This window comes from Leptosomus discolor, chromosome 16 (genome assembly GCF_034619465.1).
Source record: "Leptosomus discolor isolate bLepDis1 chromosome 16, bLepDis1.hap2, whole genome shotgun sequence".
NCBI lineage: Eukaryota > Metazoa > Chordata > Aves > Leptosomiformes > Leptosomidae > Leptosomus > Leptosomus discolor.
This window is the reverse complement of record NC_141406.1, coordinates 13435325-13448110: the sequence shown is the minus strand read 5'-3', so window position 1 is coordinate 13448110 and position 12786 is coordinate 13435325. Positions and strand designations below refer to the sequence as shown.

General features: G+C 53.3%; 1 protein-coding gene across 1 annotated transcript; it reads left to right on the top strand.

Annotated features, from left to right (window-relative positions):
* Nucleotides 1–5199: 5199 nt before the first annotated feature.
* OGFOD2 (2-oxoglutarate and iron dependent oxygenase domain containing 2) lies at nucleotides 5200–12042 on the top strand. Its single transcript, XM_086474138.1, has 7 exons — nucleotides 5200–5322; nucleotides 5417–5473; nucleotides 7561–7671; nucleotides 8637–8736; nucleotides 9841–9965; nucleotides 10429–10686; nucleotides 11363–12042. Exons 1-7 carry the CDS (start codon nucleotides 5200–5202, stop codon nucleotides 11636–11638), a joined length of 1050 nt encoding a protein of 349 aa, XP_086330264.1. The 3' UTR covers nucleotides 11639–12042.
* The last annotated feature ends 744 nt before the right edge of the window (nucleotides 12043–12786 follow it).

The following is a 12786-nucleotide window of genomic DNA, read 5'->3' as shown; positions in this document are numbered from 1 at the left end:
AACCGTGGCAGTGGCAAACCTCCTACAAGACTCCCCTTTGTCGAGCAGTTACCTCGGATGACAGGCACACGTATCTGTTGAACATGAGGAAGAAGGGGGTGTACTTCGTGACAGAGTTGACTGAGGTGCGGAAATGGAAGAGCACAGGGTCGAGGTGGGCGTCCCATTCACTGGGCTTCTCGTTCACCACGTTGCAGATGGAGGATTTGAGCACCTCGGCGCTGCGGTCGTCCAGGCCCGCGCAGTCTGCGGGGTCCGCAGGGGTGAGGAGCTGCGAGATGTTCCAGCGCTCGCATAAGTGCCGGCTGACCTGCAAAGGCAGGGGTCGTGCCCACGGGAGAACAAGGCAGGTTTGCACCACAGCAGCTGGCAGCCTCCACAGCACAAGATGGTACTGTCCCCATGCCAGATGCTGCTCGGTAGAAAAAGCTTCCCAGAAAAGTTAGAGCTCGAGAAAATGGTTTTGTAACGACTGTTCCTGCACTTGAGGTTTTCCACAGCAGTGGGAAGCTGGGTTAAGCCCAGGGTAGGGCAGGAATCTCATGGACATGATCTCACAGGACCTTCCTTGTGAGCAGCGCTGCAGCATGGCTGGAGGACCTGAACCACAACCCTTAGGGTGAAAGCACTGGAAAATCGTCTACCGCTCGCAACGGGGGTGGGGCAGGGAGAAGGCAGCCTCAGCTCCTTGCACGCCCTCCACGGCACACTGCCGCCCTGCGTTCGGGACCTGCTGCCCAAAAAACCTGCTGAAGGTCACGGCACTTTTCCCTGAACCACCCAGCACCTGACCTACCTCCTCACAGAAGTCCCAGCTCTGACTGGCGTAAATGTTCTTGGATGCTCCAAACCTGAACAAGAAGAGGACACACAATGGGTTTTACTCCCTCAGCTGCAGGGCAGAGCTGCAGGACTGCCATCTTCATGGGGGATAACAAGACAGGAAAGGGACAGAGACCCTCCAGTGGAGCTTGCTGCTACAGAGGCTGCCATGACCTCACCTCCTCAAGAGCAGGGAGAGGTCTGCTGGCTCCATCTGTTCCAAAACAGCCAAGCCTGTTTGCTTTTGAATGACAGGGCAGCAGGAGAAACAAGCAAAGTTTCTTGCTCTGAATACAAATCTCTACTGGCCGCAGGCATTTTCCACAAGGACAACGTCACGTGGTGACATACACCACGCGAGTGCAAAATAAACACTTTCTAGGAGGGAGCAGGGAATGGTTTTAAACCTTTATCAGAGAACTGGGGCACCAGCTCTTTTGGCCTTGGGACTACTCGGAGAACAACTTCTGCCTCTTTCTCCCCTCTCCTGATAACAAGAGGGTAACAGGCGCTTCCCAAGTGCTTTGTAAAAAGCAACTGAGGGGTGCTGCTTGGTGCCTTCTGTAGAAGGGAGAGTTCCTGCTCTTGTGGGGAATCACCTTGTGGACATTGAATATTTTTGCAACACACATCCCAGCGCGCCCCATCTCCCTGCAGAGGTGCAATGTAACCACCAACAGAGGAGCCCACCTGTAAAAAACTGTAGCTAGGGCTTTAGCAACCGATAAGGGATCTTTCTTCTGCAGAGGAGCAGCCTCAACCCACTTAGTGAAGTAGTCGGTCACAAGGAGGACGTGTGTATTGCTCTGGCTTGTCTCAGGAAAAGGTCCTGCATAAACAAGCGTCAGGAAAAATCAATGTGATGCCGTAATATCACCCAAATGAGGAAAGTTAAAAACCCAGCCCAGCAAAACGTTCGCTGCGAAAACAACCACGACTCTCTTCTGCAATGTCATTTGGCCAATACATTTCGGTGACCTTTGTCAGCAAAAAATACACCCATCACAGCCTCAATTCTGGGAAGCAACGCACACCCACAACTCCCATTGTGTGTGGAGAGGGAGGCGAGCCAGTCACGCGGATCAGCTTGCCCCTTGGTAGGCTGCTGCGGCCTCCTTGGCACCTCCTGACGCAGCCGCCGGCCGCGGCAGCCAGCAGGCTGTGTGTCCTGACGGCCGGCGTGGCAGCCTTGAAAAGTCTGTCAGCCACAAACGCTCACCGTGAATGTCTAATCCCAGCACCTCCCAGGGTGATTCCACTTTGACAGGCCTCGCTTTCCGCGACACGTTCTTGTTGTGCTCTGCGTTCTGGCACGTTTCACACATTTTGATCTGGAAAGGGAAAAGACTTATCAAAGGGCTTTAAAATACGCTGATGAATTCTGTCAGATTCAGACTGGACAGGTTATGAAGGGATGAGAGGGACAGCACATCCGAGCAGCTTCCTTCTACCCAACAAAAATAGCGAAGGTGCAAGAAAAAGAGGACAAAACACAACAGACTGACACAGCTCACCTTTCACAAAACTTACCTGACAGCTTTCTCTGACACAATAACCAATTTTCTCAACGTGGCCTACAGCTAAGACATTTCTCACCCTGTTTTTAGGCAAATATTTATCGTATTTTAAACTTCTGCTGGCTAGAAAAATCATCAGCCCCGGGATACTGGAGGAGCACGGGCTGCTTGGACCACGCAACGCAACCACACTGTTGCAGAGCCCCGCTGCAGGGAACTTTCAGCAATAAACCAGGTGAGGCAAAGCAGCCAAGGAGAGCCAGCGGAAACACCAAGCTCCTCCTGTTACAACAGTTTAGGGAACTGGGCAGCTCTGGTAGGAAGCCAGACTGCTCCAAGCTAGATTTAGCAACACTCATCTGAAACAATCCCACATTCCCACATTGGCCAAAACTGCCCTGCACGAGGAGGCCTACCTGGGCAGGTTTCCTGGCGCTCGGGGGAAAAGATATCCAATCTATCCAGCTGCCTGGGGACGTTCCAACAGTCTCACCTGCAGTTACTTAGTGCCACAGCCACTAGAAACGACACCATCCCTGCAGCAGGGCTCGTCCTGCTGCTCACTTGGGCCTGCTGCCTGGACGTCCCGGGAAATACTGGTGTCATCGACACAGTGAATGCTCCCAACTTACCCAGTCCACGACATCCTTCACAATCCCTAGCCAGTAGTACCGGCTCTGGATCCGGTGCACCGTCTTTTTCTGGCCCAGATGGTTCCCGATTTCGGTGAAATGGCTTTCCAGAAAGACTTGCCGCCTCCGTTCAGGATCCACAATCACCTCACGCTTTTCCTCCTTCTTGGGTCCCACATAGTAGAGGCAGCCGCCTGCAGGTACAAGAGGTTTATCTAAACCAACACATCCTCACAGCCACTTCAGCTACTCAGCCCCAGCGAAAAGGTCATTTTCTACAGTGCGAAAAACAGGTGAGACACCACAAAGGGGGATTGCTGCCTTGGGAGCTTCTGTAATGCCTCTGGAGGAGGTGCTAAACTGGAATCAACCCCAAATAAGCCCAGGGACCTCTTTTCTCCACCTAGGACTGAGCAAAATCCTCCGCTAAGATAAAGCGAAAGTGGTTCTTCTCCCCCTCTACTCTGTCCTAGTGAGACCACATCTGGAGTACTGTGTCCAGCTCTGGGCCTCCTAGTTCAAGAGGGGCAGGGAACTACTGGAGAAAGTCCACAAAGGAGGGCCACAAAGATGATTAAGGGACTAGAGCATCTCACTTACGAGGAAAGGCTGAGAGATCTGGGGCTCTTTAGCCTGGAGAAGAGAAGACTGAGAGGGAACCTTATCAACACTTATAAATATCTAAAGGGTGGGTGTCAAGAGGATGGGGTCAGGCTTTTTTCAGTGGTGCCCAGCGACAGGACAAGGGGCAATGGGCACAAACTGGAGCACAGGAAGTTCTGCTTGAACATGAGGGGAAACTTCTTTACATTAAGGGTGAGAGAGCACTGGAACAGGCTGCCCAGGGAGGCTGTGGAGTCTCCTTCCCTGGAGATATTCACAACCCACCTGGATGCAGCCCTGTGTGACCTGCTCTAGGTGATCCTGCTTTAGCAGGAGGGTTGGACTAGATGGTCTCCAGAGGTCCCTTCCAACCCCTGTCATCCCGTGATTCTGTGAAAGCCGCCTTGGTCTCAGACACCCGCCGTGCACCACGTTGCCATCATCCCCACCCTGCGCCCCAAAAGCGATGCCAAGGCACAGAGATGGCACCAGAGAGGCAGCGGGTACCGACAACGCTGCATCCCCACGGCCCCCGCTCCGCAGAGGGCCAAGAAGCCACATACCCTCCCTGTGCTGTGGGGAAGGGACACCTGTCCTCACGCCTGGGGGTGGCCTTTGCCTTCCTGCCAGCGGGTCGCCGTCCCCACAGGCCTCCACAGTGTCCCTGGGTCCTCCCCGCCAGCTCGGGCCCTTCAGCCCCGCGGCCGCGCTCTCCTCGGGGCTGGGGGCCGCGGCCAAGGGCAAGGCGGGCGCTGCCGCTGTCGTGTCGTCCCCCCCCCCCCCCGCCCCAAGCCCCGACAGGCCCCGTCCGGGTTGTCCCCCGGTACCACCCGGGCTCCCACCATCGACGACGAACTTCTGGGCGTAGCGCTTGAGGTTCTTCCTCTTGATGGAGCAGAAGCTGGGCGGGAAGCAGCCCTCGGCCAGCAGCCGGTAGATGTCCTCGAACTTGCTGCTGGGACCGCACGACTCGGCAGCCACCACCTCCTCCTCGGCCACCTGCAGCGCTGAGTCCATGGCCAACATGGGCCGGGCCGGGCCGGGCCGGGTCGCCCCCGGGGCCAGGCTGCCCCCGCCAGGCGCGTCCCCAACCCCCCGGCCCTGGGAGGGGCGTGGCGGTGGCCCTCAGGGACCGTCTGCAAAGAACCCTCGGTGAACAGCCCCGGTCCCGCTCCTCAGCACCTCCTCGCCCCTCTTCCCGTCCCGTTAAGGGAGCGACTGTCCCGCCCGCGGCGCCGCCGTCCTCCGTGGTGTCAGGGCGGGCCGCGGGCGCTCCTTGCCCGCGTCAGCACCGAGTCAGCCGCGACACGGGGAGGGAGGGGGGAAGCGCGGCGTGGCGCCTTATCAAGGATTGGGGCGGTGGAGGCTGTGGAGAAGCGACATCGCTGCAGGCCCCGGCCGCGGTGACGCCACCAAAATTAAAAAAAAAAAAAAAAAAAAAGGCATAAAACTAGAGAAAACGGGCAAATTTCGCCTCCCCTCGTTTTTCTCTCTGATGGGAATTTGCCGACGCGCCCTCGCTCACGCCGGCTCGGCCGGAAGCGGCTCTTCCCGCTGCGCGGCGGAGCCATTTGGCGGCTGGACCCGCGCTCGGTGCCTCCCCTGCTCGTCCGCCGGCAGGAAACATGTCCGCGGGCCGCCCGTTCCTGGCCTGCGCCTGCTTCTTCTCGGACAACGTCTTCGTGGGGCGCTACGGGCTGCACGTCCGGTACCGGGATGAGGGACAGCTCCGCCGCGACCACGGGCGGGTAACGGCGGGGCGGCGGGCACCCCACCCCACCCCTCCCCGGTGGCGGCGTCGGCCGCGGCCGGGCGGTGGGTGACGGGCCGGGTGTGTTGCAGGCGCTGCGGGAGCGGGGTTGCCGGAGCGAGGAGGACTTCAGGGCCGTGCTGCGGGAGGTGAGCGCGGTTTCCCCGGTAAATCCTGTCAGAGCGAGCCAGGGGCTTCGGCTCCCTGGGGGGAAGGGCCTCACCCACCCGGAGGCCTCACGGCGGGGAGGACCTGGGGAGCCCCCGCCTCAGGGGGCGGCCTGCCCCGCGGCGGGAGGGGACACCGCACCCCGGCTCCCCTCAGGGGATCCCCCCTCCTTCACCTGTGGGATTTCCACACAGAGGGGTGTCCCCGGGGCCCGGCGGCGGGCGCGGGCGCTGAAGGGAGCCGGGGAGACTTGCTGAAGCCACAAGCCCTGGCCCTGACGGAGATGGGGTGCAGCTCCCCAGCGTCTTGTCCTGATCAAACCCAGTGCTGGACAAGGGAAAAAATTCCCTGATCTGGGGCTGTCAGTGATGCGTTTAGACTGGCAACACCCTGGAAGTAAATACTGTCATTCAACATGTTATCAAAATGGCCTTCTGCGCCGCTCCCTAATTGGTTTTAGGCAGCTGGCTCCCAGCGCCTTTCTAGTTTGTCTTTTCTCGTCCCTTCTTTTGTCAATTACTTTCAAAGGGTGCCCTGAGGTGGGGTCACCCAGGGGCCCTACAGAATTCACATGAGGTCTGCCGCAGAGGGTTATCGCAAGAACAACCCCTCCCCGCCCCCCGGCACTCTTTAGGGAGGGATCTGTGTTTCTTTCCAGGCCAAGGACAGAGGTCTGTCACACAACCAGCTCCGATTTCACCCGACACTAAGGGGACAGGCAGGTTCTTTTAGGGAGTCTTGGCAAAATGATGATGGCACTAAATCATAGTTACAATAAAAGCTTTATTTTCTTGTTGTTATTATTAGTATAGCACAGAATTTATGAGCAGAATCAATGTAGCACAATAAGCAGTGTAATAAAGAATTTATTATACAACTTAACTTAGGATTTCTAGACCCTTATTTAACTTACAATTTCTAATCACCTAGATCCTGACTTGTAATTTCTAATCACCTGGACCCTCTGCAGATCGGGTCAGATCTTAATACTATGGTTTGCTGTATCGATATAACAATCATAATCTAGACTTGAAAATCATATAAAAGAACACCAGATACTCACTCAGTCCTCGGAGGAAGCAGATGATGGTGGAGGTGTCCCTGGCCATGGTGGGGTTATGGCTCTCACTGTCCAGCAGCAGTTCCAGTCCAAGCTCACCACTTAGGACTTGTAGCTGCTTGATTTTATAGACAGGGCTCTGTGTGCTGTTACTCTTCCCCGTTCTGTCACAAGGCCATCAACAACACTGGGCTGGCTGGGTCCATGGGACCTTCAAGGCTGGCAAGGGAATAATTGCCCTGGCACCCAGGAACCTTGAGGCTGGTAGGGAGGGGAAGAAGAAAACCGTTTGGTTCGTCTGCTTTGTTCACAGGACCTTCAGGGCCTGATAACGAGGGAAAGGGAATGAATACGTGACCCTTTGGTCACAGAGAATGGCTGCTTGCCTTATAAAATGGTGTTAGTTGTGCTAACCACATTACCAGGGGTCGGGAGCAGGGAGTACCAGTCATACCCTCCTTCGTTTTTTGCTGAGGAGTGTTATAAACTAATCTCATGGGGGGGTTATTAAATAGGAAGAGCTGCCTTAATCAGCTGCTACTACGGCTGTTTCCTCTGAAATGACAGATTAGCCCATCCCTACAACACTTAGCAGTAATCCCCTCATGACAAGTCCTGTCTCCCTCCCAGCAAATGTCTTTATTTTGGATAATGCTTATATTGTCAGAACATAAGCCAGACTGTTAAAGCATATGCTGGCAATTCATGAGGCATCAGAATGCCTGAAAGGGCTGAAACCTCACAGCTGTGCTTGACACACCCATAGAAAGCCTTCAGTTATTTTTTAAGCCATCCATAATGACAACATGTCTCAAATCCCTCTTAGGCCTTTTGCTTTTCAGATACTTATTGGACTTGTCTTGTCTACAGAAAAGCAAATGTGTACACTCTGTCTCCCAGAGGTGCCCGGGACAAAAATAACTGGTTTAAAACAATGAGCAAATGCCTGGCATTGTTTTAGTTATCCCTTTTGATTACCTAACAACATGCTCTATTGTTTGCTTGTAGATTGAGGCAGAAGTGCAGAGAAGAAAACAGTTAATTCATCAGTCAGTGGAACGTAAAGCCATCATCTCAAAGAGCTACAAACGCAAGCACCCAGAAGTGTACACTCTGCAGGTAGGCAGTAGGTTTGGAATCTATTTTGCACCCAAGGAATTGCCTGAAAGTTTATTTTTGCAGTAGGAAGCCTTCTTCTCCTCGGCATTGTGCACGGTGCTAAAGCTGGACTGAATTAAAACTGAAGTGTAGCATCTTGAAACTGAATTTAAACCTTTCACAGCATAGGTTGTTCTCCAGGCAAGATGCCACTGGCTTGTAGCCAGGTAGGGGTCATTCTGTAGGGAAGCTGCAGCAGCCCCTGGTGCTGGACTCAATACCATTAGTGATTTAAACGTAAAGCATCACTGCAGCAAACAGGGTCGCTGAGGGCTAACGAACAGCCACAGACATCGGCCTTTGTGGGCACACTCAGACACTACTCGTTACCGTCAGCTGAAGGGGGCAGCAAGCTGCTGTGTGTGCACCCCACCCAAACGCAGGGTGGTTGTGGGCTGCTCTGCTTTGAATTTCCTCGTGTTTCCCGCAGCCAGGACTGCCCAGCTGGAGAGTTGTTACCGCGGGTCAGCAGTAACACAGCTTCACTGCTCCGTGATGCTCCGGTAACACGTTCTGCCGTGGTCTGTGTGGGGAAGTGCTTAAAGCAGAGCAGAGTCACTTGGTTGTGCTGAGGCCATGACAAGACGCTGAATCTACTAGGAAGGACTTTGCACGTAGTGGCGAGGAGCTCGTGGTGTGAGCCAGGCTCTTTCCTGTCACGCTAAGAATAAATCTGCCCAGTTATACTTAGAAACCCCTGAACTAGAGCAAGCAGCAACTTACCTAAACCACCAAGAAAAACACCAGTAACATTCTGCGGTTCCTGCCACAGAAGTAACCCAAGTGTGACTATCAGCCTTGCTCCCTAGACTCTACCTATTTTCCTGTGGCTGCCTGGAAGCCCTTTTCCCTCTTGGGCTGTAAAAGGTTGTGCAAGCTAATTGTGTTCCTGTGTATTATTACCATCCTTCCCTCCCTTACACCAGGATTCATTCCTGGCCCCAGGTTTTCTAGAAGTCGTGAGATACTGCACATCACCGGATGCTCACCTCCACGGCCTCCTGGGCCGCATCGAGTCCTTCTCAGGTAAAGAAAACACCACATCCACCACGGAGCTCTCCCTGTGTGACACTGCAACTTCACCGATGGCAGCGGTTTCCAAGCCCTGTCTTTGACAGCTCAGATTTGATACACAGCTGAGACAAACAGGGTGTTATTTTCTGCTTGACAAGAGCCTCGGGAGAGGCAGTGTTGTGCAGCAGTTCTGCTCTGGAGGAGAGCCGGTTCTCTGCCTTTCCAGTCCCAGTCTGCTGATGTCTCATCAGAGGCTCTAGCTGCAGCAGGGCCGGGGTTTTGCTTGTACCACAGCCTCATGGGGGAGCCTGCCGAAGGAACGCTGTTAGCCCGGGGAGCTAACTCCCTCCCCAAGTGCTTTACCGTTTCAGACAATCCCTGTTGGTTAGTCTGAGCTGAAATAGTTTCAGTCTAGATTTCAGTCTTTTTAAAAGAGATCTGGGTTTTGAGCTTCCCTGGAGGCATCCGTGAAGCTCTCTCCCTACCGCAAATGCTGACAAAATGTAGAGGGGAAGCTGCAAAGTTGCCTCCTTTTCTCAAGACAAGAAGACACACACAAATGTTGTGTGTGTGCAGGGCTCCTGGATTTGTTCAAGGCACATTTTCCAGCCAGACGGCCTTTTCACACTGTCTTTTGCTCAGCTTCTATATCCTCGATACTGAAACACAGACCTTTAGGGCTTTGCCCTGACCGGCAGCTCAGAAGGCCTGGCCTTCCTAAAAGGTTGGCACTGGATGAGTGAATCCCACATCCCCTGAAGGACCTTGAGTCTCCTTCTTCCAGGAGGTTGTATTTGGGCTGCCTGGGATGAGCTGCTGATTCACTGCCCTCCCTCCAAAACTCTCTCAAGACATTTCCTTGGCACCCAGAGCAGGCGGTTACACCAGTGCCACGCCTCCCAGCTGGATGGGGAAGCCTGGAAACGAGGGGCCAACAGGCAAAACAAGAAATACATCCCAGAGCTGATCCCAGGGAATGGTTCCAGCCCTTTGAGCAGCCTGAGCACAAAGTGAAGCCCGTGGGTCTGCCTTCTCACTGACACCAGCACAGTCTAGCCAGACAGCACGACAGCCTGGTATTTTCCACAGCAAATGGTGTCTCCCTTCTCTTGACAGACAAGAGGATCTATCGACTCCCGGTGTTCACAGAGGAATTCTGCCAAGCCTTTGTGGATGAGCTGGAGAACTTTGAGCAGTCGGATATGCCTAAAGGCAGGCCCAACACTATGAATAACTATGGGGTAGGACTATCTCTCGTGCTTTTTTTAGGGGGAGTGTCCACGAGCAGACTTTCTTTACCTCCTCGCTGCACGTGCGTTTCCCTTCCAAAATGTCTGTAATTCGAGCACAGTGCGGTTTGAGTACGGCCCCCTGGAAGTGAAAGGGTTGAGGGAATGTGTATTACACAGACCAAAGGCCAGAGGAATGCAGGGAAAGGGGATGGGAGTTGGTATCTGAGAGCAAGAGCACCCGGTATTTAAGCAATACACATTTAAATCAAGGAGTCAGTTTTTAAAGAACACTCAACTTTTGATCTTACTTTTCCCCATCGCTTTCCACCTTGATCCTACTTCTTTTGCCTGTAGCTGGAGCCTTTGCTCTAAAGTTCTTTATCCGAGCAAGCAGCAGGGTTGGAAGAGAACAAGGCAGCTCTGATGAAGCAGCAGATGTAGTTGCTCAGCTGTTCCCATCTCCTCTCTTTAGGTTCTGCTAAATGAGCTTGGGATGGATGAAACTTTCATCACACCCCTGCGGGAGAAATACCTGCAGCCCATAACAGCACTGCTGTATCCCGACGTGGGAGGCGCTGGCCTGGACAGCCATAAGGCGTTTGTCGTCAAGTACTCGCTGCACGAAGATCTGGATCTGAGCTCTCACTATGACAACGCAGAAGTCACCTTGAACGTTTCACTGGGGAAAGACTTCACAGAAGGCAACTTGTACTTCGGGGATTTCAGCCAGGTACTGAGCATATTCCTAGCCTAGACCCTGATTCTATTCCCCTCTACCTCCTCACCCCCCAGTTTCAAGGCATTAACGGTGTTCTAAAAACACAGTTAGTTGCTCCTGACAGTCAAACCTGCTCTGTCCCTTCTCCCTTTTTTAAAATGTCTTGGTTATATACAGGAGCCTTTTCTGCTACAAGCACGTTACCAATATTCAAGCTTCAAAGAGAGGACAGAGACAGCTATCGTAGTAGAAACTGGAGTGAAAGAAGCCAGCCCATCCTTCCACAACTGAAATAGTGAGCAGGGAGGTGCTCTAAGATAGAGAGAGGGAAGATATATTTCAGATTAGACTTAAACCTAAGTCTGTAGCTGCTAATTTCCAGGGGGCTCCTGGCAAGAGAGGGGTAAAAGCTCCCATACACTGGTGAAACAGGTTTTTTTGACTGAAACTCTGCCTTTAAAGTCCCTCTGGACCTGGCACTGGGAATGTCTTACTGGAAAACAGTTACACTAAGCTGCTGCCAAGCCACCACTGAAGGGGCTGCATTTCAGAGGCGCAGTGAGTCCTCTCCATGCTGCTCACCGGGTGCTGGGGGTGAAGAGGTGACAAGTAAAAGTTTCAACTATTTGAGCATTGTTCTGTTGGGGACTTTCTGGTGTAAAGCTGTATCCACCTCCCTTTGTTCCAGGATCCCACCCCTGTGCCAAAGTACATAGAGATTGAACATGTGGGCACCCAGGGGCTGTTACACCGAGGAGGGCAGATCCATGGGGCGCTTCCCATTGCCTCCGGGGAACGCTGGAACCTCATTATTTGGATGAGATCATCTGCCATCCGCAACCAGCTCTGCCCCATGTGCCACAAGAAACCTGAGCTGGTGGAAGCAGAGGGCTTTGGAGATGGGTTCACAGAAACCCTTGAAGACGACACGCCTGAGACTGTGAATCTCTGTTCCTTGGGGTAGCAGACGGTGGAGCCCAATTTCTTCGGACTGAGTTGCCTAAAGCTCCTTCCTGACCTCTCAGGCTGTGCTACGAGACTCTGGCGGGTGCACGAGTCACGTAAGGAGTAGCCATCGCCTTGGGAAGTGATGCCCAACCAGTCCTGCTGGGGTTAGGGAAAGCAGCTGCTTGGAGAGCTGGAAGAGCTGGTACTCGGCTCGCCAGGGCTCACGCTCGGGCGGGAGGACTGCTTGGAAGCTGTACAAAGCCTCACCACTTCTAATCACTGCAAAGGCTCTGTAAATATTTTCAGGTGTAGGGGGAAACCACCCAAAGGTGCTTGGTCTTTGTGGAGACCTCTGTGCCAGCAGCAGCATTGCTGTAAACAGAAAAGAACGGGACAATAAAGCCCTGCACTTACCACTTCTCTGCTATTGGCAGGGACTCCTGTTGTCCTCCAGGGGAAGGGGAAGAGCTTTTTGTTGCTGGGTGACCGTGGAGGATCTGCTCAAAAGTGAGATACAGGTGATTCACAACAGGCTGCTGGGAATGGCATGGCATTACCATCACCAGAGGCTTACCTAACCCAGGCTCAGAAAACCAAATCAGGAGCCATACAGGGAGAGCTGATCCCACAGGGGGGCTGAGAGGATCTCTCAAGGCTTCCTTGAGCATTTTTAAGCAGAAATTTCCCCTTCAAAGATTCTGTGAACCTTATTAAGCAAACAGAAAGGGGCTTCAGAGTCAAAGCTCTACCTGCAACACAGCAAAACTTTCCAGAGGAAGGCAAGAGTGTGCATTTTAACTCCCTTGCTTCAGTTATGTGAACAAGTGAGAATGTAACGTAACCGTCTCCACCTGGGTGCAGCAGGTGGGCCTGGGGCTTCTTAATTTGGCACCAAGATCCCCTGGCAGCCCATGCGTTTGGAGGGTCAAGTGCTTTCCCTGCCTTACTGCCAGCTGGCTGAACTCCGGGACTCTCCCATCTACAAAACAAATTAAAGCAGCCAAATACATTTTGATTTGGTGGCTGCATTTGGCTCTGCGGAAAATTAATTGTATATATTTGATACACACGTATGCCACCGTGTTTATAAGGTGCTTTTTCATTCATTTATTCAACTGCAGTTAATTACAGCATGTGGACTTTGCATCATCGATAACTGTGAGA

Bases quoted from the DNA above. Each gene is read 5' to 3' on its own strand.
- OGFOD2 (XM_086474138.1), top strand. From the start codon at position 5,200: ATGTCCGCGGGCCGCCCGTTCCTGGCCTGCGCCTGCTTCTTCTCGGAC. The intron at 7,672-8,636 runs GTAGGCAGTAGG...CCCTTACACCAG, and splicing joins CAGAAGTGTACACTCTGCAG to GATTCATTCCTGGCCCCAGG. The intron at 9,966-10,428 runs GTAGGACTATCT...TCCTCTCTTTAG, and splicing joins ACACTATGAATAACTATGGG to GTTCTGCTAAATGAGCTTGG.